Source organism: Amblyraja radiata, chromosome 5 (genome assembly GCF_010909765.2).
Source record: "Amblyraja radiata isolate CabotCenter1 chromosome 5, sAmbRad1.1.pri, whole genome shotgun sequence".
Taxonomy (NCBI): Eukaryota; Metazoa; Chordata; class Chondrichthyes; order Rajiformes; family Rajidae; genus Amblyraja; species Amblyraja radiata.
In genome coordinates this window covers 74,483,570-74,508,221 of record NC_045960.1, presented here as the reverse complement: position 1 = coordinate 74,508,221, position 24,652 = coordinate 74,483,570, and the positions used below count along the sequence as shown (strand labels likewise).

The following is a 24,652-nucleotide window of genomic DNA, read 5'->3' as shown; positions in this document are numbered from 1 at the left end:
ATTTTCAATAAATAAATAATAAGCGAAGCGCCTCGTTGTTTCGTCAACGCGTCTCATCCGGTGTTTTAAATATGTAAACGGTTTTCCTCAAGCACGCAACTTAAATACAAGGATAATACTTTCACAGCTGGAATCTTTATTATTGGCACACAATCTTACTCAGTGTCGACAGTTACCGAGTTCACTCGCCTCTCCGTGCCGATGGTTGCCGATCGGAGCCGAGTTCACTCCTTCGTCGCTCAGTGACGAGCGCTGCCGATCTGACCACCCCCTTCCTCTCCCTCCCCCACAGCCGAAGATTGCCGACAGGAGCCGAGTTCATTCGATCACCTTCTCGGTCGGTGCCGAGTTTCGTCTCCGCTCACCATCTCCAGACTGAGGGTTCCCCCACCGGAGCCGATCTGGCTGTCCCTTTCCCCCTCCCCCCCAGAGCCGAGGGCTTCCGATCGGAGGGAGGGAGCCGCTCACCGCCCTGTGACTGACACAAGAGGAGAAATGGCGCCCAACGAGCCGTAGAGCCAGAGCGGCCGGGAGATAAGGGGGGTGGAGGAGGAGGAGGAAAATGGTGCGGACTCGGCGTAACTCGGTGCTCGATCCCGAGCTAATCGGTGGCCGAATCTCGTCCAGGACCCGTTCGACTCGCTCCTCGTCTCAACACGACGACAAGCGGGTAAGTTCGGGCTACCGGCGCTCGATGCCCCCTCCCTTCCTAGCAACCCCCGGCTCGGTGCCGCCTGGGGTTGAGGCGAGCCGGGGGCCGGAGACTGGGCCCGACGCCGACGCTCCTTTTGTTTGGTTTGAGCGAGCGCCGGCTGAGCGGCCGGTATTGCGGGACCGAGTGTGCTGGCGGAGACTGTATCTAACAGCTCCGTCTGCCCGTCTCTCTCCCTGTTTCTGTCGGTCTTGTGGGGAAAGTCTTTGTGTGTTTTGCTGTAAGTGGATTAGAGTCTGTCTGTAAGGGAGGGGGAAGGGACAGGCAGGCGCCATCACCGACCAGCTGCAGAATTACAAGCAATAATAAAACTTTAAAAAAATCCACTGCTTCACAGCCCAATCTTTTCCGATTTGTTAGAGACGTGTTTGTCAAATAAATGGCACGCGATCCCTTGTCAACACGGTGAACTCTCGAAATGATATTACTGTCTGTCATAGACTCATGAAACTAAAACGTGTCACCTCTCTTAAAGTTTGAATTAAGATCTGATGGTCTGGTCTAAAATTTGTGTAGGCTTTCGGTCCAAACGTTTCATCCAGATTCTTGGAAGATACATTTTACTACCGGGTCTCGAATGTGTATATCGTTCTAAATGAGAATATTTTAATAGATAAATAATTTTTCAATTTGGAAGCTCTAAAACGAACCTGGTGTTTTTAGGCTGAAACGGAACTGCATTAAGTTTATTTTTGGAAAGACAACCAGTACTATTTGAAGTGGGGGGGGGGGGAGTGGGGTGAAAAAGGACACAAAGTACCAAAGAATGCTTCCAATTCGAAACGTCACCAATCTTTGTTCTCCAGAGACGCTGCCTGACCCGCTGAGTTTCTCCAGCATTTTTGTGTACCTTCGATCTTCCAGCATCTGCAGTTCCTTCTTGAACACGAGTTTCTCTAGTACTTCATTTCCTTTGTTTGTAAACTACATTGGTAGTTCTTTGTTTCTATTATTTTGAAGTTATGTTGCTGGCTGGAGAGTGGATTATCTCAAAACATCTTGATATTATGAAGAATTATTTTACTAATGGCACGCAATCAATTTAATATTGTTTGGACTCCTTAAAATATAGTTCAGTGACAATGTCCTTAACATTCTCTACTAAAACGTTATCTTGTCCTTGGTTAAAAATACATGCTAAAATTTGATTCCTGTAAATATACAAAATTAATATTTTGTAATGCGTCTTAAATCCTGACTAATCACAATTAGATACTAGGAAGTCAAAAAATGTCATTACGAAAATTGGGAAGACAAAGGAAATAGTACCAGAAATTTAGGAAATAAGTAATGTAATAAAGTGGAGTCAATTGGCTTTATGAAAGAGGAATACAAATTTGAAAAATGTATTAAGATATCTGAGAATGTCTGAGAGTGGATATTTATTTGGATTTCAAGGTGACTCTTTGAAGTGTCATTTACAAAGTTACTGTACAAGCTAAGAGGTCTGGGCATTGGGGCTAATATTTTATTTTAGTTTTTCGGCCATAAGGTAAGTACGCCATATGGCCGATTGTGTCTGCACAGCTATTCACATCTTAGCTTTTCAAGAACATGTAAAGAAGATTTACTGACGAAAATATAGCAAGAGTTTGAGTAAATGGCTCATTTTATGGTTGGCCAATTGTAACCAGCGGGGTGTCATGGGGATCAATATTGGGGGCGCAACAGTTTACAACTTGTTTTAATGAATAGATGAAGGGGGTCAGTGTAATGTAGCCAAATTTGCTGCTGATCAAAGATAAGTGGAAAGGCAAGTCCTGAAGGTGATACATGAGGTCTATGAGGTCAGTGATTGGGCAAAAAATACAGCTGGAATAAAAATACAGCTGGAATATGATGTGACAATAAACTATAGGTGTAGGTATAGGCTATTCGGTCCTTCAAGCCTATACCGCCATTCAATGTGATCATGGCTGATCATCCACGATCAGTACCCTGTTCCTGCCTTTTCCCAATATCCCCTGACTCCGCTATCTTCAAGAGCCCTATCTAGCTCTCTCTTGAAAGTATCCAGAGAACCACCCTCTGAGGCAGAGAATTCCGCAGACTCACAACTCTCTGTGTGAAAAAGTGTTTCCTCGTCTCTGTTCTAAATGGCTTACCACTTATTCTTAAACTGTGGCCCCTGGTTCTGGACTCCCCCAACGTCGGCAACATGTTTCCTGCCTCTAGCGTGTCCAAACCCTTAATAATCTTACATGTTTCAATAAGAATCCCTCTCATCCTTCTAAATTCCAGAGTATACTAGCCCAGCCGCTCCATTCTCTCAGCATATGACAGTCCCTCCATTCCGGGAATTAACTTTGTGAACCTACGCTGCACTCCCTCAATAGCAAGAATATGTGGAGAAATGTGCCGTTATCTCACTTTGAGAGGAAGAATAGAAATGCAGAATATGGTTTAATTTGAGAGGCACTACAGAATGCTGTGATGTGGAGGGATCTTGGGCATCTCATATGTGAAAACCAGAATATTGGCCTGCCGTACGAACAAGCAATTGAGGATAGACACAAAATGCTGGAGTAACTCAGTGGGACAGACAGCATCTCTGGAGAGAATGAATGGGTGATGTTTTGGTTTGAGACCTTTCTTCAGACTGAGATCAGGGGAGAGGAATACTGGAGATATGGAAGGGTACAAAGAGAATGTAAAGTGTGAATTGAGGATGTTAGACTTGTTTGTTTGTTGCTCTTAAAGGGGAAGGAGTTCAGAAATAGGGAATGAAAATCAAAAGAATACAGATGCTGGAAATCTGAAATAAAACCAGATCAGGCACATCTGTGGGAAGAGAAACAGAGTTAACATTTCGGGTTGAAAATTATGGGTTTGGTTTCATACTAGGGGATCATCTATTAAGTGGGGAGATGAAGAAAGATTTCTCTTGAGAGTTGTGACTATGGATTCATCAGAGAGTTGTGGAGGGTAAATCAATGATTATATTCAAGGCTTAGATGAACATATTTTGATCTTTAGACAGTCAAAGTTTATGAAGAACATGGAGAAAGTGGAGCTGAGGCTAAAATTAGATTAAACGCAGTCTTATAAAAGACTAAGTGGTCATACAGCCTACTTGTATAGTTGCTAAAATTCTGAAATAAAATCAGAAAATGCAGGCAGCATCAATGGAGAGGGAAGCAGAGAATGCCAGATTGATGATCTCTTAATATGTAAGAAAGTTTCCTCTGATATCAATTTGATTTCTTGCTTATGTTTATTCCTTTTTTGTTTTTTTTCTCCCACATGATAGCTTTTTTGTAACCTTGAAAATGTTTGATAACTCCTCTTATTTTGTTTTTGAGATTGCAGAAACTCTGTCTATTCATTCTTTCATCACGGGTACATTTTCACAGTTCTAATTTTACTCTTGCAATTATCTTTTTCTTTCTAGTGTCTTGTAAAAAAAAATATTAAAATCAGAATCGACTCTAACCAGGGTGCATTTCAAGTTCCATCAGCCCCAGGTGTCTTCTTTTAATAATACAGTAAAACTCCCAAAATCTGCTACCCTTGAGACATTGGTAGCTCAGGACTGGCAGATTTTCTGGAATATTGGACGTCACCTCAATATTAACACCCAAACACGCACCTTTATTTGACTTTTCACATGTTCTGCAGCAGAAATAATTTTCAGCCCATTGAGTTTAAAGGGAACAGGAAATGTACAACTGCTCTGGACTATGGCTTTGGCTGCACACTGTGCTTGTACACTGGACCCTGGCTCACATTCTGGGTTAATCAGTGAGTCAGATGCTGGAGCATCAGGATATCGAAACAATTGGTTGCAGGATAATTGTAGTTTAACTATATTTTTAAGTTAATGAGCTCACTACTTACATTCCACATGGCATTTGAAGAGTCAATATAGTTTTAAACTATGTATTCCTCTTAGCCTCTTCTGCTTCAGTGAAAATTATCTCTTGACTTTCATCTTTTCTTCTAACTATAGATTACCATCCCTTGATCTTGTGACATAATGGTGTTTCTACAATGTGTACACAGCACTGACTGGCATAGCCAGTGTTCTGCAAATCACCATCAATACTTTAATGCATCCTCTAATTATAAAACCCCTTCTATGGCTTTATTTATCTGCCTGTGCATTTAAGGAATTATGTACAAGGACATAAAGTGCTAGAGTATGTCTAGTGGGTCGGGCAGCATCTTGGGAGAACACGGATAGGTTGGGACTGATTCAGTCTGAAGAAGGATCCCGACCAGAAAATGGCCAATCCATGTTCTCCAGAGATGTTGGCCGACCCGCTGAGTAACTCCAGTACATTGTGTCCTTTTACATAATTTTCTAAATTGGTTAGAATGTGTAAACCAACATCTGCAGTTCCTTGTTTCTACTATGGAATTGCATAGTTCATTTCCCAATTCTTTCACTTTCTTGAATAAGCGAGTTTGGTATTCCGACTATGCATGCCCAGGTCATAGGTCACTCGCTATAAACGTTCTCAGTAGCTGTGAATCTGCATGGGTGCAGACTTGCGTCTCGTCCGTTGTCGGGGTCAGGCCCAGGTCTCCGGCGCTGTGGGCGCTGTTGAGTTGCTGCTGGGTCGACGGTCCCTGTCCGGGGTGGCCCTGGGCTGGCGGCCCCGTTCTTGCAAGTGGCGTGGGGGGGGGGGGGGGGGGGGGGGGGGGGGCGCTGGCTCTGCTCCGGCTCCGGGGGGCCCGTTCCCTGGCGGGCCGGGGACCGTCGGCTGCGCCTCTGGCCTTGTCCAGTGGCTGTCGGTTGGCTCCCTCAGTGCTGGCGGAGGCCGAGCACCAGTCATCAGCCGCTGTCCTGTCGGTCTGGGGTTGACGGTTGGCCCGGCGGGGCAGGCGGAGTTGAGCTGGGGTTGCCGCTTTTCCGCGCTGGCTGTGAGCCTGTAGGCTGCCGCGCCTGGGGGCCCGGAGCAGCGGCCCCCACGCCCACAGCCAGCGCGGAAAAGCGGCAACCCCAGCTCAACTCCGCCTGCCCCGCCGGTCCGGGGCTGTCGGTTGGCCCGGCGGGACAGGCAGAGTTGAGCTGCGGTTGGCGCTTCTCCACGCTGGCAGCCCAATCTCGTTCCAACTCCCAAGGAATCCGCTCCCTGACGGGCATGGGACTGCCACCCGCATCCCCTGCCCCATCGAGTGGCCACTGGCCACCCTCCCCCCTGGTGCAGGCTGCAAGTCCGGGGCCGCCACCGCTACTGGCCTGCGCCCCAGCTGGGCATGCAGAGCGGAGTTTGAGCCAGCGCCTCCCCCCGTGCCGGCTGTGAATCCGTGGCCGCCACCGCTCCAGGCCTGCGCCCCGGCTGTCGGGCAACCCGACTGGACAGGCAGAGCTGAGCTGGAGCGAGCGCCTCCTCCCGCGCCGCCTGTAAGCCCAGGACCACCCCAGACTGGGACAGGGACGGCCCCGCAGCAACAACTCAGCAGCGCCGGAGACCCTGGCCCGACTCCGACCACGGATAAAGCGCAAGCCTGTACACAACGCAGCACCACAGCTGCCGAGAATGTTTATGGCGAGTGACCTATGAGCTGGGCATGCGCATTCGGAATATCAAACTCGCTCATTAATATCTAAGAGCAATGCAGCTAATAGCAATCTGACCTCTTCCCACAGCTCTGTATTTTTTTCCCCTTCAAATATTTACTCAGTTTCTTTAGGATGGCTGTAATTGAACCTGGCTGCACTATTCCCCTTGGCAGTGCATTTACGATTCTAACCATTAGATGTATTTTGTGAGGGGAATAAAGTTTTTCTCATATGTCACTTCTGGGTTATGTTTTTGCCATTCACTTTCTTTCATACTGTGTCTTTTGTTAACATTGACAGACGGGTCGAAAACCAGTTTCTCTTTATCTACACTGCGTAGACCTTGCACGATTTAAAATTTGTCCATCAGGTCCCCTTGCAATCTGCTCCAGCCTCTCTGCTCCAAGGAGTACAATTTACATTTTTTATATTTCAAGTTGCCCATATGCTTCTGCTAAGTGCTTATATCTTTTATGAAGCCCTTTTGGGAATTCTTCCCATCTAGTTTACATTGCATCTTCTTGGACATGAATGATTGGTAACGTATAATGAACGGTGATTGGTGACAGGGCCTCAATTTTACGATGTGTATCAATGATCAAATTACTGCAGATATTCTTACATGTAAAAATAAAGTCAAGTAGGTAAGTACTTAGGTTTACTAATAACAGTTCATAGACATTACTGGAGTGAATATATAGGTTATGTGTGTAGGCAAAGATTTGTTTCTTTATTTTTTTCATTTTAGCAGAATAAAGAAGCAAAGCTGACGGGATCTTATAGTTTATAGCCTGGGTGAATTCAATACAAAATTGGGGAAGATAGACACAAAATGCTAGAGTAACCCAGCAAGATAGGCAGCATCTCTGGAGAGCAGGAATTGGTGATGTTTTGGGTCGAGATCCTTCTTCAGGCTGAAAGTCACTGGGGAAGGGAAATGAGAGATATAAACGATGATGTAGAGAAATATAGAACAATAAATTAAAGATATGCAAAAAAGTAGCAATGATAAAAGAAACAGGGCAGTGTTTGCTAGGTAAGAACAAAAAGCGGGTGTGACTTGGGTTGGGGAGAGATGGAGAGAGAGGGAATGCAGGGGTTACTTGAAGTTAGAGAAATCAATATTCATACCCCTGGGTTGTAAGCTTCCCAAGCGAAATATGAGATGCTGTTCCTCCAATTTGCATTTAGCCTCACTGACAATGGAGGAGGCTTAGGACAGAAAGGTCAGTGTGGGAATGGGAAGGGGAATTCAAGTGTTTAGCAACCAGGACCAGGTAGGTCCAGGCGGATTGAGCGAAGGTGTTCAGCGAAACGATTGCCCAGCTTACTTTTGGTCTCGCCGATGTATGTCCACATCTTGAACAATGGATACAATAGATGAGGTTGGAGGAAGTGCAAGTGAACCTCTGCCTAACCTGAAATAAGTAACCCCTGCATCCCCTCTCTCTCCATCCTTCACCCACCCAAGTCACACAAGCTTTTCATTCTCACCTAGCGAACAGCCAACAATGCCCTGTTTCCTTTATCACTGTTACTTTTTGCATATCTTGCGAACACAAATACCCAGATTATTGATAGATAGATAAATATGCTTACAACCTTGCTTGAGTGCCAGGTGACAAAATACGTCCGGTCTGGAAATCGTTCATCTCTATCGCCATGGTATGAAATAACTTAAACTGAAGATTTCTGGTTTGACATAGGCCAATTAGCACGACCCATTGTCTTACATTCAGCTGATGCATAAGAGAACAGACATTACAGGGCAGTGTTTATATGCATATTACATTTGTTGGTTTGCATAACTGTCCGTTTAATTTCAAACAGATTACTGTTTTTGATGTATATTAGAACAGATATTCTGAAGACCGGTTCTTGTTTTGAATTAATGGCAGTTATATCGACACAATTATATAACTCCAAAATAATCCCAAACTACATTAAATACACGTGTTGCTTCGGTTCGGCTATTGCAAACCGTTTTTGTCAGCACATTCCAGGAAGGATGTAATTGCATTGGAGAGGATCTCATGAGGATGTTGTTAAGGCTGGTAAATTTTGGCAATGAGAAAGGATTGGTTTGCTTAGTTAGTTTAATTTGGCAGTCGGAAAACATAATTGCGTATATAATTGAGATGGCAAACTAACAAGAGTCTTGCTGTCTGACTATGCGCCCAATGAGATCTGACAAATTTGGGTCTGGTATATTTGATAAATAGGTTGGGGTCAGGTTATACAGTGTTTTGCCTTATTCAATATTTTATCCAGAGTGGTTTTCTGTTGTTACATATGTCCTATGTTGTTAATTGATTAAGGAATCATAGAAATTTGAATTGCAGAGGAAGGCTATTTGACTCCCCATGTATGTGCTGATTGGGAAGGAGCCCCCAATTTAATCCATATTCTGGGTGTTACTATTGACCAGAAACTCAACTGGATCAACCATAAACATATGATTCAGATTTTCAGATCTTCAGATTTTTATGTGCAAAACACCTCTGGATTGTAATATAGTACTCTTTGCTTGCCCAGAAATGCAACTTTAATGCAACTCAATATGGTCTACACTGTCCTGAAGAAAGCACTGTTTGATTGCCATATAATCCTCTACATTAAGACATTCTCCAGCATCAGTGCCTTGGTGGGGGAATGGGGCTGTTTTAACGTGATAACCTTGCAATTTTTATGATTTAACTGGACGAGGATAAAATAAGCATTGCACTTGTAAGTCTCGCATTATCTTAAATCACTGTTATGATGTCTGCGGATCAAATTCCTGGAACTGCCTATTTTATTGTGTGATTCTTAGTTTTGTTTTGTGTAACTTCACCACATTGACTACTGTATTTAAAGTGGAGGGCTGCAGTCTTTCAAGTTGAGGTGCACTTGCCCCAACCTAGTTGCACAATTGGGGATTGTCAGTAAATGCTAGTGTTGCCAATGCCACCTACACCAGTATATATTTAAAGTCTTTTGAGAAGAGAAGTAATTTCTACTTTGTGATGTTTTTTTAATTCTGTGAAGCTACTTGCATTTAATCTTGTTTACTTTTCTATGTTAAGGGCACTAATTAATTTTTTTTGCTGAAAGCAATTATCCTCTGGTTGTTGCTTTTTCCATGTCTGACCGCACCCAGTTTGCACTGCCTTGAAATTGATGAAACCTCCTGGTTATCTGCCCAAGACTTCATGTGAATGTGTTCAAAATGTACTGTGGGTTCCACTTGGCACTTTCTGGAGTGCTGTGTTATGCAGTACTTTTTAAAATATTTCAAAAAATAAACTTATTTCATAGTATAAATATGGATGAAAAAACTGTAATACACTCTAACTGTTCATAGTGTTTATACATTCAATATTGCCAGTCTTGTACCCAGTACCATTAGCACCTTTGTGTTTACACATCCCCACTGGACTCAGCCGCTCAATGTCAACAACAGAAGGACCCTGGACAGTAGTGTTCCCCCATGGAGCCTTCAAGTTGCCGGCATTGAGCTTTAGCATCTGTCAGCATATCCTTCTGCGGTCTGGAATGGGACAGTTTGCAGTAGTCCCCTACAGACATCTCGCTGTGCTGGAAGACCAACATGTTTCGGCTAGACCAAAGAGCGCCTTTCACCAAATCCTTCCAGCAGCATTTGATGTTCTCCTCTGAGTGTATCCTTCGGAATAGTCAGTAAATCAGAGAGTCAGCTGCTTGCATTTTTCTGTGGACCATCTTGGTAAATCCACAATCTGCAGAGAGGTGAGCAACCGTCTTCTCCATAGCAGCCATCTCGAGGGCAGTGTGTATTGAGAGTAAGACTCTCAGCTAGGATCTGATTGGGATGGAGCCCATCATTGCCATTCATGTGAGGTCTTGGTGATTTCTGGAGATGAAGTTTGACAATCTGGGCAATCTGCTGAGGGAGCCAGCCCACAGGATCCATGTTCTGCAGTGCCAGTAAGATTTTCCATTCTGACCACTGCTTAATGGGCTTGTGATCTAAGATGCCGGTCTGAATGACATTTTCCACAAAGAACAGTGTGGCAATGTCCAGCTAACTAGAGCATTGCACAACAGCAGTGTCAGTCCTATCCTTTGCAACACCAGAGACAGGTAGTATCTCAGTAGGTTGTGACACTTAGTGCCCACATACTTTGGATCCAAGCACATCCTGATGGAGCCACACACCATGGTGTCCATCACTTTTGCTTCTGTTGTCTATGGAGTTTTACATTGTGACCCGTTGGACCTGCTGCATTTTTGACTCCCAGGTGAACTGGAAGGCAGCCTGGTGATTACTTGTGAATGGGCCACATCTGTGGCAAGTACAGCAGCTTTGAGATGTCTCAAACCTGATGACCAATTTATTAACCAGTTATTGAGCGCTGCTCCCAATGAACCAATGTTCGTTTGACCCTGGCTATCCTTTCCATTCAATTTTTGTTGCATGCCTCTATTTCCCCCGAACAAGATCCCCAGCACCTTGGGTAGTCAGATCTGATGACAATGGAGATGGAGGATCGGTTAGGCCAGTTGCTGATGAGTATGATCTCGCTCTTCTTGCAGTTTACTCTGGCTCCTTAGTAATTTACTCTGGCTTACTAGTTGCAGGTGCTGATCAATCTGTGGATGTAACCTTAGATATGAGCAGAAGATAATGACGTTTTTCGTGTACTTTGATTGGAGTGCCCCCATTGCCTGGTAATGTCAACCCTCTTACTCTTGTGTCCTTCCCGATGGATTTAGCAAAAGGTTCTAAACAGCAGATAAACAAGACAGGGGAGACTGGGCAACCCAACCCTGTCTGACCCTAGACTTGATGGGGGAACCTATCCGTTCCCTACCCATTGATTTGGGCTGCACTACAGATATCTATGTAGAGTAATTGGATCCGGTACCTTTTTGTCTTTCCGATGCGCATTTTGGAGAGTGCATCCATCATGCACAGGTGTGATATCCTGTGGATGGCCACCTCCAAGCTGACTGGGCAGGTATCCACCCTTCTGCCCTGCATGTAGGTGATGGTATCTGAGCATGTCCCAAACCGGGATGGTGTTGGATCCTCAGACTATTAACTCTACATACATTGGTTCCTCTCCATATAGTGGAATGTTTATTTGTTTCTGTGACTTCACAACCCAAAGAACTGTTAGTTTAATCCAGGTAAGCAGTCCTTCTCAAGGAGCAGGTACAGGTGTGGGAAACAAATCAGTGAACAAGTCATAGCATGACTTCTCGGACTTGGTATACTTACTGAGAATATAAGGGAACTCGCATACAGTTGCTTTATATTATTTGCATTATATGGGCAGAATTGGTTATAATGCTATTTCTATCAGGAACTGGAAAACCACTTAAAGGTTACTTTGAAAACTGACAAGCAGAAAAACAGTTGAGGGAAAAGAAACTGTCTCCATGTAACCTCCCTGGACTAATCATACATAATCTCGTACGTTTCACCACAGTTGGCCAAGATATCTGTGCAATTATACTATTAAACTATGTAACATACAGCTTTTAGTATTTTTACCAGTAACAAAAATAAATTTGTAGTTATTGAGAGGACCTTTATTTTTGAAAATACTGCAGAGAAAGAACCTTGTTATAGAGAGGCTGAAACTCTAGCTCCTAACCCCTAACCCCTAGCTCCTAACCCCTTCTCCCCATTGACACAATTGTTTTTATAACACGATGCTTCTTAGGAATGCAACTGTTATACCTGTACTTTCATGATCCTCCTTGTCATTAATCCCTGAATTCAAAGCTGACCTGTCAACTGTCTATTTGTCATTTGCTGCTGTATGTGCAGATTTTTTTGATTTTTTTTGTGAATATTCTTAAAATGTTTAGAATTTAGAGTCAATGATGATGATCAGCGATTATGTTGCTTCGTCAAGATGGTGTAGAACATAGTGGTGAATCTGCAAGTAATGTCCTGGATAGCTTCTGACTGACCTGAGAGTTGTTGAATTTTGTCATACTTCTAATGTGCCTTGTAAATAATAAAAAGGCTTGGGGAGTGAGAGGATGGAAGTGACTTAATGCAGGATACCCAGCCTTCGACATGCTCTTGTAACAGTGATATTTAGATGCAAAATGCTGGACAGGACAGGCAGCATCTCTGGAGAGAAGGAATGGGTGATGTTTTGGGTCGAGACCTCTCTTCAGACTGATGTCAGGGGAGTGGGCGGGACAGAGAATGTAGTCGGAGGTGGCATTTAGATGATTGATTCAGTTGAGGTTTTGGCCAAATGACATTGACAGTGGTAGGACCATGGGATGATAATGCCATTGAATGTCAAGGATAGGCTGGAGATATTCATTGCATCTTTTTTGTGGGCCAATGTGACTAGGCACATTTCAACACCTGCCTGAATGGTCTGTGTGCGTGCTGGTAAAGAATTCTTCATTTATTGCGGAGGTGAGAATGACTTGAACATTGTGAACATTTCCACTTATGATGAAGTGTTTGTCATTGAAGTATTCATGATGGCCTAAGCCAAAACCAGAGGATAGAGACGTAGAAAAATACAGCACGGAAACAAGTTATTTCACGCACTGGGCCAATGCTGATAATCATCCATCCATTGACACTAATACTACATTAACCACATTTCTATTCTCCCCATATTCTCATCAATTTCCCTGGGATTATACCGCTCACCTGCACACCAGGGACAATTTATATCGTCCAATCACGTAACAACCTGCGTGTCTTTGAGATGTTGGAGGGAATCTGAGCACTTGGGGGAACTTCACACAATCACAGACGGAATGTGCAAAGTCTACATGGTATCTGAGGTCAGGGTGGAACTTGTGTCCCTGGCACTGTGAGCTAGCATTCTAGCAGCTGTGCCATTGTTTCATCCTGATAATTTGGGGCTGGCTCCCATTTGGCTCCCCATTAATCAGGACCATCTTGCTTTGTGTGAAATTTGAATGTTTCCCCGTTTTGGCAGGATTTCTTGATGGCATTTCAGTCAAATGCTGCTTGCAACGTCAAGTACAATTAGTTAATCTCTTCTTGAGATGTGAGACGATGAAGAAGGGAAATGAGGCTTGGGGAAAGTGGAGGAATCCTGGACATAAAAAAAACACAGATTTGATATGACAGGATGCATGGCAGTGGATGTAACCTTTTATTATGGGGAATGGATGATTTTTAGTTCTCCAAAATTTAACTAAACGTATGCAAATGCCCTTTGAAAAGTAGTAGGTTGGTGTGTTGGGGGTAATAGTAATGGGATGATGACAAAAATAATGTAACAATAAACAACGTTAAGTGTACAACATCCTAGTGAAGATATCTTTAATGTGCTGACATGAGGAATAGTTCTGTACTATTTTGATATCTTATGGGCAAGCTGGCTGCAATTGTGAATGAAAAATATCAGCTGCATTTACTGATATCAATTAACAGTTAAGCTTTGAGAACACAAATGCAAAATACTGTCACAAAAGCTTAAACATAGCTGCAGCAGCAACCCACTATTCAATTATTTAAAATCCCCACAAAGAGGCATTCTTCAATGAAGTCATTCATTTTCACTTAAAAATGTTGAGGCTTTCAGAAAAATGTTAATAGCATCAACAAAGGTTTTAATGAAAACTTTGCTATTTGCAATCAGAATTCTGTTTGGTTATTTCTTGTTTGTGGACTGTTCAACAGATTTTGGGTCCATTTGTTCCCATTATTTTGTTTTTCCATGAAAATGTATAGAAAAAATGGTAGGACCAGAAAAGTTTTCGAACTTCTTCTTACTCCTTTTGAACATGAACGATATTAATTGTATTATTTGAGTTACTTATTTGTTTGTTTTCCTTTGTGTTTTATTTTCTTTTTTTATTGCTTACAAGTTTATTTGTGTTTGTATTTTTTAACATGTTCAATAAATTAATAAAGTAAAAGTAAGTAAAAGAATCACCTGTGAGAATAGGACATTAGAGATCAGTCTTGTTGCAAAATACAGCAGTTATAATGATGACAAATAAACCTGTCATGGATATTTTTAGGGTGGAGATGGACAGATTCTTGATTAGTATGGGTATCACAGGTTATGGGGAGAAGACGAAAATGGGTTTGAGAGGGAAAGATGGATCAGCCGTGATTGAATGGTGAAATAGACTTGATGGGCTGAATGCCCTACAGGGCTCGTACAGTCCTTGAAAGTCCTTAAGTCCTGGAATTTGAAAAGGCCATGAAAATCTTTGGATTTATCATACGTCCTTGATAATTCACTTTTTATGATAAGTATTAATTCATGCAGAGTAATGTGGCATTTCAAGATTCAAGAAACATTTATTGTCACATGCACCAATTGGTATAGTGAAATTTGGGGTCACGATACAGCCATACGAATTAAAAAAAACCCACAGAACATGATAGTCTTTAACATAAACATCCCCACACAGCGGAATCAAAGTTTCCCATTGTGAGGGAAGGCACCAAAGTTCAGTCAACCTCCCCTTTGATGTTCTTTGATGTTCCGTGGTCGAGGCCTCCTGAGCCCCCCGCAGTCCCGTAACGGTGGCCTGATGTTCAGGCCCTCTCGCCGGGATGATGGAACTCCTACGTCGGAACGGAAAAACACCCTCAGCGGCTTGGACTTCCGAATCGGCCACTTCTTACCGGAGACTGCGGCTCCCGAAGTCCACAGGCCGAGCTGGGCCGAGATTCACGCTGGCGGCCCTCGGCAAAGGGATCCCAGGACTCCGCGATGTTGAAGCAGCAGGCTTAACACTCTGGAGCTTCAAAAGGCTGCCATCATGCGGGATCGTTATAATGTGTATTTTTATTAAAAGGCGGGAAGCATTGTTAGATATGTTTGCTAACAATGTTCCCTATAGGAGGGGAGGAGCATTAGCACCCAGCATAGTCAGGGCACGTGCTTTCTGCATCATGCAGGTTGTGGGCCTGGTGCCTGGAACTCTGGCCAGGGTCGGCGGAGTTACTGGTGGAGGCCTGTGGGGGGCTGGAGTAGAGGTACAGGTCGGCGACAGCAGCATCAGTATTTGTGGAGACAGTGAAGGTCAGCGACAGCGGCGGTGGCCCTGCCCGGGGAGATGGTGAGAGTCGGTGAAGGTCTCTCGAGGAGTGTTGGTGTCCGGTTTCCGGCAGGAAAGGCCGCGGCAGTTTTGGTGGTCCGCACCCGGGTTTGGCCAGGAAGATGGTGAAGGTCGGAGAGGCGGTGGATGGTGTTGCTGCTCCTCGTGGTGGTCGGGCAGGCTGCGCCGCGGTTCAGTGGTGGAGCTCGGGGCCTGCGAGCGGGCGGTCGACTCGAGGAGTGTCGGTGAAAGGACCAGTCTGGAGTAGGTGGGTATGTGAGTGGGTGGGGGAGTGAGTGTGTGTGAGCGTGAAGGCCCATAGTTGCGGGAGAGTCAGGGCGAGTTGGTGCCGGGCCACCTCCATAAAAAACATGATTACTGTCTTTTTCTTTACTTGCTTGATAATTATATTTCATGATAATAATTAGTGAGTGCAACCATGCAATATTTTGTCATATTATTAAATTAAATATTATGCTTTATTGTCCTAGCTATACACTGGGATGTAGTGATAGGCTATAAACTTGTTTGACCCTCTTGGGAGACTAGCTTGCCCCCCCCCTCCCCCAAGCAAAACTTGAAATTACACCCCTGGTTGACAGCTCCGGCACCTAAAAAATTAGCACTGCAACACTGCTCACAGACTCACCATGTATCATACAATAATGAAGAGTAAAATCTAAGCTTCAAGATCATGTAGGCGCTTCCAATAAATAGGGGGTGTGGCTTCAACTGTGGAGTTTTCTGGGGCACGTCTGTGTAGCTAGGTAGGACCACATGGCTAGCGTAACCATGATCACCATGTCCAACAGCTTGCGCAGATCTGCCAGTGAAAAGAGTGTTGAGCTGAAAAATGTGCAACAAAACATAGACGTCAAACTCACTGAAATAAAAATGTCTAAATAAGAAGAGCTTAAAAAATGAAATAAGTTTATTGGCCAAGTATGTACACATTCAAGGAATTTGCCTTGGTGCTCCGCTCGCAAGTAACAACACAACATACATTAACAATTAAGAATGACACATAAAACATTAAACATTAATAGTAAAACATTATAGTTTAAGCATGTGAATGAAATTTAAAAAAAAAACAGAGCACAAGGAGGTTACAGATTTGAGTAGAGCTACTGCTCATGGAAAAAAAACTGTTTTTATGTCTGGCTGTGGCAGCTTTGACAGTCCGGAGTCGTCTTCCAGAGGGAAGTGATTCAAAGAGTTGTGGCCAGGGTGAGAGAGGTCAGAGATGATATTGCCTGCTCGCTTCCTGGCCCTTGCAGTGAACAGTTCGTCAATGGAGGGAAGGTTTCAGCCAACAACCTTCTCAGCTGATTGAACGATTAGCTGCAGCCACCGGATGTTGTGCTTGGTGGCTGAGCCAAACCAGACCATGATGGAGAAGGTGAGGACAGACTCTACGATGGCAGTATAGAATTGGACCATCATTGCCTGTGGCAGATTGTGTTTCCTCAGCTGCCACAGGAAGTACATCCTCTGTTGGGCCTTTTTGTCTGTGGAGTCGATGATGGCCCCCCATTTCAGGTCCTTGGAGATGATGGCTCCAAGGAACTTAAAAGACTCCACAGATGTGACTGTGGTGTGGTTGATGGTGAGTGGGCTGAGGGGAGGGGGAGCCCTCCTAAAGTCTATTATCAATTCCATTGTCTTAAGAGCATTGAGCTCCAGGTTGTTACGAAGGCACCAGGAAGGCATCTGTGTCGCTTCCTGTCTAGGCAGATTCCTCCCCATCCTAATCAGGCTTGTGTCATCTGCAAACTTGAGAAGCTTGACAGAGGGGTCAGCGGAGGTGCAGTCGTTGGTGTAGAGAGAGTAAAGGAGAGGGGAGATTACGCAGTCTTGCGGTTTCCCAGCCTCTCATGCTGCTTCCTGTCTGTCAGGATGTTGGTGATCCACTGACAGAGGGGTTCAGGCACAGTCAACTTGGAGAGTTGGAGAGTTTGGAGTGTACTAGCTCTGGCACAATGGTGTTGAATACAGAGCTAAAATCAACAAACAAAATCCTTGCATAGGTCCCCTAGTTGCTGGAGGATGAATGGCAGGCCTAGGTTGACTGCGTCATCCACTGATCTATTGGCCCGGTATGCAGGCTGCAGAGGGTCCAGCCGGGGGATTGTGATATTTTTCAGCTGGGACAGCACAAGTCTTTCAAGGGTCTTCATGACAACAGAGGTCTGTGCGACAGACCTGTCGTCATTAAGACCAGTAATCCTTGTCCTTTTGGGTACAGGGACAATAGTGACTTTGAAGCAGGCAGGGACAGTACAGGTTTGTAGGGACTGATTGGAAACCAAAGGTTTCATGGTTTCAGATTGAATAACTAAGACTGGGGTCGGCAACTACGGGCCCACCCAAAATCATCCGGCCTGCAGGCATATTTTGTTTCAATTAGTTTTCGCGACCTGGGAACTGTCGCCAGTCCGGGGGACGCGAACAGATATGGGAACTGCAGCTAGTCCCAGGGACGCAAGCTGATCTGGGAACTGCAGCTCATCCCGGGGCACGCAGGCGACCTGGGCGCTACAGCCAGTCCCGGGGCAGGCGAGCCAACCTGGGAACTGTAGCCAGTCCCGGAGCACGCGAGGGACCTGGGAAATGCAGAAAACTAATTGAAAAACGTGAAAACTAATGCGAAAAACAACACCAAGTGTCACACCATGACGATGGATGTGGCCCGTCATCCGCTCACAAACATAGGTTCTGGCCCCTATGCAGAACAAGGTTGTGGACTCCTGAACTAAGAGATGAGAAAATTGTCCGTCAGTGCTCTATTGAAGTTCAAATATAGCTGTTAACCATCATGTGTGTTATTATTATGTAGTTTAGTGTCGTTCTGGGCAACCTGGATTGACTGATCACCTTCTCAGATTTCCCTGAAAAGCACTGTCTGTACATCAGAGCGCACATGTAACATAACAGAAAACATGGTCTCAACTCGAAATTCCAATGGGCATTTGGCAGTAATTCGAGCTATATCAATGGTTCATAACTTCGAAGGAACTTTGAGTTGAAAGTTGATTTTTCTGCTGTGTTCTTTGTACCAGAGGTCTGCAAAACATGATTTTCAATCAAATCTGGTGAACAGTCAACCTTCTTACTTACTTTTATTTGGTACAGAATCAAATCATTCAATACCAAACAATTTATATACGTCTCCGATAAACCATCAATGTTTGCTGGATTTTGGTCCTTGAAAACGGGATTTTTGGACCTTGAAAGTCGTAGAAAAGTCCTTCAAGTTCCAAGTGTAAGAACCCTGTTTTAAGCTTTGAGAACACAAATGCAAAATGCTGTCACAAAAGCTTAAACGTAGCTGCAGCAGCATTAATAATGGAATAGTGCAACCCACTTTTCAATTTTTTAAAATCCCCACAAAGAAGCATTCTTCGATGAAGCCATTCATTTTCACTTCAAAAATGTTGAGGTTTTCAGAAAAATATTAATGGCATTAACATTAACAAAGGTTTTAGTGAAAACTTTGTTATTAGCAATCAGAATCACCTGTGAGGAGGATAGGACATTAGAGATCAGTCTTGTCGCAAAATGCAGCAGTTTTAATGCTGACAAATAAACCTGTCATTGATATTTTTAGGAGATTGACAGATTCTTAATTAGTATGGGTGTCATGGGTTATGGGGAGAAGACAAGAGAATGGGATTGAGAGGGAAAGATGGATCAACCGTGATTGAACGGCGGAATAGACTTCATGGGCTGAATGGTCCAAAACTGCTTCTATAACTTGTGAACATATTTATTCATTGCATATTCACTGCTGTATTTGTGGTGAATCAAATCCAAATTTGAAATAATTTGTGAATGCTTCATTGAGCATAATTCTGACTGGTAACTACGCACTTCGTCCGAGCACATTATCGCACGCATCATGCAAGCCATCCTGAATGTCCACCTAAACTGTCATTTGGCAACCTAAAAAGCTGCCAAGGTTGCCCGGCTGGCAACAGGGAAAAAAAGTTAAGCGAGAGCCCTGTATTCCCCATAATAATTTCACCTTTTTCGGTCTTCAAGGGTCCAACTTTGGTCTTAACTAATTTTTTCCTCTTCACATACCTAAAGAAGCTTTTACTATCCTGCTTTATATTCTTGGCTAGCTTACCTTCGTACCTCATTTTTTTCTCCCCGTAATGTATTTTTGGTTATCTTCTGTTGTTCTTTAAACATTACCCAATCCTCTTGCTTCCCGCTCATCTTTGCTACGTTGTACTTCTTCGCTTTAATTTTTATACTGTCCCTGACGTCCCTTGTCAGCCATGGTCGTCCCTTTCTCCCCTTGGAATCTTTCTTCCTCATAGGAATGAACTGATCCTGCACCTTCTGTATTATTCCTAGAAACACCTGCCATTTTTGTTCCACTGTCATCCCTGCTAGTGTATCTTTCCAGTCAACTTTGGCCAGCTCCTCCCTCATGGCCCCATAGTCCCCTTTATTCAACTGCAACACTGACACCTCCGATCTACTTTTCTCCCTCTCCAATTGTAGATTAAACCCGACCATGTTATGGTCATTGCCTCCTAATGGCTCATTAACCTCGAGGTCCTTTATCAAATCCGGTTCATTGCATAACACTAAATCCAGAATTTCTTAGGGTCCAGTACCAACCTGATTTTCCCAGTCTACCTACATGTTGAAATCTCCCATAACAGACACGGCATTACTTTTACTACATGCCAATTTTAACTCCTGATTCAACTTGCGCCCTATGTCTAGGCGACTGTAACAATAAAGAACCATTGAAATGACTTGGATTGCTTGTTGCTCACCTGCCGCATGGAAAAGGTCAACAAGTACAAGCTTGATGGACATAAAGGGAAGGAAGTATGACCAATCGTTTTTGAGCTTGCTGAATATTATTTATTAATATAATTCCAGGCAATTGTCTTCCCCTGATTCATTTGTCAGTATGCACATGGATATTAACTGTTGATGAGAAGATTTTGTACTCAGCCTGACTATACCTTTCTTACTTGTTTGCAATTTCTAGGACAAATTGCTATGGTAATCCAGAGAGGCAGCCCTGAATATTTTTTTCGTTTTTCTTTTCTCTTCGTCCCTCCTCAATAGACGGTCCTGAAATTAGGTCCAGACTTTGAGTCCTTTTGTACAAACCAGCATCTGCAGCTCCTTCTAATTTTAAAGGAAACTAGACCAAGTGCAGACCTGTTGGGTCTGCTCCCCCAACACAATATTCTTGCACTCACCCGTTCTCCCAACGCAATGCGGGGGGCAGATGGGTGTGTGGGGATTGGGGAGTGTGGGCAGGGGCGGGGGGAAGGGGGGGGGGGGAGGAGGGGGAGGTGGAAGGGATAACTTCATGGCTTTGCAATTTTGGTCCTTCACTTGCTCAGAGCAAATTTCAGAACTATGTGCATTGAAGTCTCTATGGTTTCTGAGCTGTTGTCAGGAATGTGAAGTTGTAGAATGACCTTGAATAACTTTAGAAGCTGGTCTGTAAGTGGGATTGAATTCCTTTACCACGGTGTTGAGAGTTGGCTGTATTATTTTTAAAACATATTTGGTCTGCGATGGGAAGTGTGTGGGAGGGAGGGGTGTTGAGGAGGGAGCAAGGCGCTGTGCTGAGGCCGCAGGCGGTCGAGGACATGAGCGAGGCTGCGTGTGGGCGTGGACCCGAGCGAGGCGGCGGGCTGTGGGACTTCAGTGCGAATGGGCCAGACTGGCCAGGCAAGGGGGAGGATTTCCAGAACATTCCAGCGTGGCGGACATCCCCATTGCGAAAAATCAGTGGTTTATGAAGTTAAAACCGTTGGGAAGATGGAGAGGGCGGCGACCCCCTCCCCTTGCGGGGGCATTGTGACGTCACTCGAAGCTGTTTGAAGAATCTGTGAGTTGTTTGAAAGGCCGTATTTTTAAAAACTTTAATGACGAACAACTTAAAAAATTTAGCATGAAATGTGAAGTGAAGCAGTTTATTTGGGGTTAATGTGATTAATAATCGGTCCAAATTTCTGCGCTAATGCGTAGAATTTTGACGAAGGTAGAGAGACACATAGGCATAAACGCACACACATGTGCACATACATACAAGATGAGACTTTTAAAAAGTATACAGATATGGGAAACAGGGCCCCAGTTATTTTGAAGATGAAGTGCAGGAGACAGACCCCTGGTGAAATTAAAAGCAGCACTGGAGACGTCTTTGGTGCGTGGCCTAATCATTGCTCTGTTTTATGAGTGACCTTGCTGTTTCTTTATTCTGGAATTATTCTATAAAACCTGTTATTCCAGTCCTAAGCACCTATAACAGCTGGCTCTAAATAGATTGTGACATTTGGTTTGTTATTCACTGGTTCTATAGACGTACAGTGAAATTCTATTTTCACTGGCTTGACCATTTTCCACGGAAAGATGTGTATTTGTTTATTTGATGTGTATTTTTATCCTGTGGGTTCACAAAGCCTTAAGAGTTTTTTGATTTGCTTGATTACAGTACACATAAATAATCAAAGATCTATACAACAAAATAATTTATTTCACCTTCTTTGGCCTTGTTACTTTATTCAACCAAGGTTTTCTGACTGGTACTTCAAGGGAAGGAACTGAGGAACTGCATGCATTCATAGACATGGATATGGACACAGATAGTAAACGTTTAGAGGGATATGGGCCAAACGTGGGCAGGTGCGACCATGTAGACGGGGCATCTTGGCCGGCATGAGCAGGTTTGTCGGAAGGGCCTGTTTCTATGCTATATGACTCGATGACTCAACTCATGACAACCCTTGCTCAGATATCTGGCAGAGTTACTCCACCATTTTTTGCCTATCTCGAAAGCACCATTGAACCATTAGCTGCAATATCCCTGGATGATATATTTACCTCCCCTGCTGCCACCCACACCGCCTTTTTTTCTGTAGGTATTGTTGTTCATCAGCCTGTTTACCAACCTCTGAACAACATCTTGATACCCCCCTCATTCCCTCCCTCGCCCCTGAATACTCACCAACCTACCCTCCCATTATTGGAACATTACTTTGCAGCTGAAGAATGCCTGCAATGCACATCCCTTTAAAAACTGGCCTCGGATATCACGCCTATTAAACTAACTGCTAGTAATTGTAAGAACTTGTAAATTGCCAATGAGAAATGTTGTTGGCGCCGGAAATGTGGCACCACTTTGTGTACTGCCTCAGTGAAGTCTACTATTGCACTACCGTTGTTACATTTTGTACTTATCTATGATTGTGCGTATCTATAATCTATAATAATGAGCGCCTTGAGTATTAGAAAGGCGCTATATAAATCCCATCCATTATTATTATTATAATATGATTTTACTGGATTGTGTGCAAAACAAAGATTTTCACTGTACCTAGGTTCATGTGACAATAAATATCATCATCAGCAGCATTATCAACAGAAATCTTGGGCTGAAAGCAACAGTCAGCATCAGCATGACTTTCATGGAAAGCCTGCAATGTTCCTGGAGAAAAGGAATGGGTGACATTTCGGGTCGAGTCCCTTCTTCAGACAGTAAATATCTGAAGAATATATCTTGACCTGAAACGTCCCTTATTCCTTTTCTCCAGAGATGCTGCCCGAACCACTGAGTTACTTCAACATTTTGTGTCTTATCAACCAACATCTGCAGTTTCTTCCTAATTAAGCCTGCAATGTTGTTCTGTGAAACTTACGAATGAAAATCTTGTTCTTCATTCATGTTTCTTAAGTGATATTAGGATGACACACTACATTGTTTTAATTCCATTGAAAGGTAGAGAAGTAATATCGAGCCCAGCATTTGAAAGATAATATATTTTTAAATTGGAAACATAAATGTTTAAGAATATAGTCACATCTATTTTTTATTTAATTATTGCCAGTTAACTGTCCTGTTTTGAATTGTGACTGATGAATGATTTTGTGCTATTTAGTAATTATTCATATGGCATTTGTTATCTTTTTCTTCATTTCAATGATATTCTTGACAAATAATTACAGTAGTCACTTGAGCGTTGATCCTGAGGTTGTTGCGTCTGCTGATCTGCATTAACAAATATTCAGAGGGAATATTGCTTTCCATAGAAGTGATGGAACCCACGAGCTGGCAAGTGATAGGTTGATCTAGGTAAGGAGGGGTTGTTTGGCATATGAATCAGGTGGGGGAGATAAAGTTGGTGATAGTAACAAAAGTTGGAGTTTATAAGTGGAGAAGAGAAAAGATTGCCATTGCTGGAATCGGTTAAGAAAGAAATGTGGGGACTGAAATCTCGAACCAGAGGGTGGGATAGTCAGTAGAAGGAAACGGGGGTGGGCTGAGCAGAACTGCAGGAAATGGAGGAGACATAGGTGAGGGATCCATTCACAACAGTGTGAGGAGTCGGGTGGGGACCATGTTTCCTGAAGAAAGAGGACATCTCAAATGTTTCAAACTTGAGAGCAGATGCTGCAGAGTCGGAGAAACTGCGAGAAAGATTCCCCACCTCCCCTTGGTATTGTGCAGTTCTGTTCTTGACCCTCCCACCCACCACCCCTCTCTCCCGACAGAAGATGTATAGAGTTCCTCAGGTTCTAGCCTCTTGCCCCACCAGGTTATGAATGCAATAAATCATCAACAACAATATTTCTGCCAGCTTTAATGCGACCTCAGCACCAGTCACATCTTCCGTTCTCCACCTATTTCTGCTTTCTGCAAAGACCACTCTCTCTCTCTCTCTCTCTCTATCTCTCTCCCTATGACTCCTTGGTTCACTCAGCCCTCGCCTGGCACTTTCTCCTGCAACTGCAGGAGTTACAACACCTGTCCCCACACCTCCTTCCTTGCCTCCCTTTCAGGAACCATAATAGCCCTTCCAGGTGTGAGAAAATTACATGCACTTCCTCTAACCTCATCTATTGCATGTGGTTGTAGTAATATATTCTAGGTAAAATGTTTAGTGCACAGAAATTTGATTGGATATAACACTGAGGTAACACTGGTATTTAACCACGGGTTACAGTGTTGCAAAAGACTTCAATATGTTTTTATAAATTTAAAACTTATGCTCGTAGATCTGTAGATTAAAAAAAAACATTGTGCTTTTACTTGTTATCAATGAAGCAACATTTTGTCCTCCCCGATATTGTGCAACTCTGCAAAATATCACTTCAAGGGAACAACTTGAGCTCATAAACAAACAATACAAGGGTCTTGCATTTGAACAGCATCAACACTTTTTTCAAATGTCCAGCTGAGCATTTTACTAGTTTAGGCTTTCCTGGATATCTTCTTGATGTCAATAAGTATTTGAGCTGTGGAGCATAATAACCTAGATTTCAAAGTGTTGCCATTCTTTCATTATTTGATAGTCTTGCTCCTTGCTTAACTCAAGCCATCTATTCTGTTATTTGCAACTGCCAATATTATCCTT

General features: G+C 43.6%; 1 protein-coding gene across 4 annotated transcripts in view; it reads left to right on the top strand.

The window, feature by feature from the left end:
- Positions 1 to 226: 226 nt before the first annotated feature.
- The window catches only part of atad2b (ATPase family AAA domain containing 2B), a 139,202-nt gene continuing 114,776 nt past the window's right edge, over positions 227 to 24,652 (top strand). For 3 of the 4 annotated variants that reach the window (XM_033021541.1, XM_033021543.1, XM_033021542.1), the window contains exon 1: positions 284 to 670. In XM_033021541.1, the coding sequence (XP_032877432.1) occupies positions 563 to 670 (108 nt within the window). In that variant the 5' untranslated portion in view covers positions 284 to 562. Of the gene's footprint in view, positions 671 to 24,652 lie in introns of all 4 variants that reach the window. The other variant, XM_033021540.1, reaches the window with a different exon arrangement.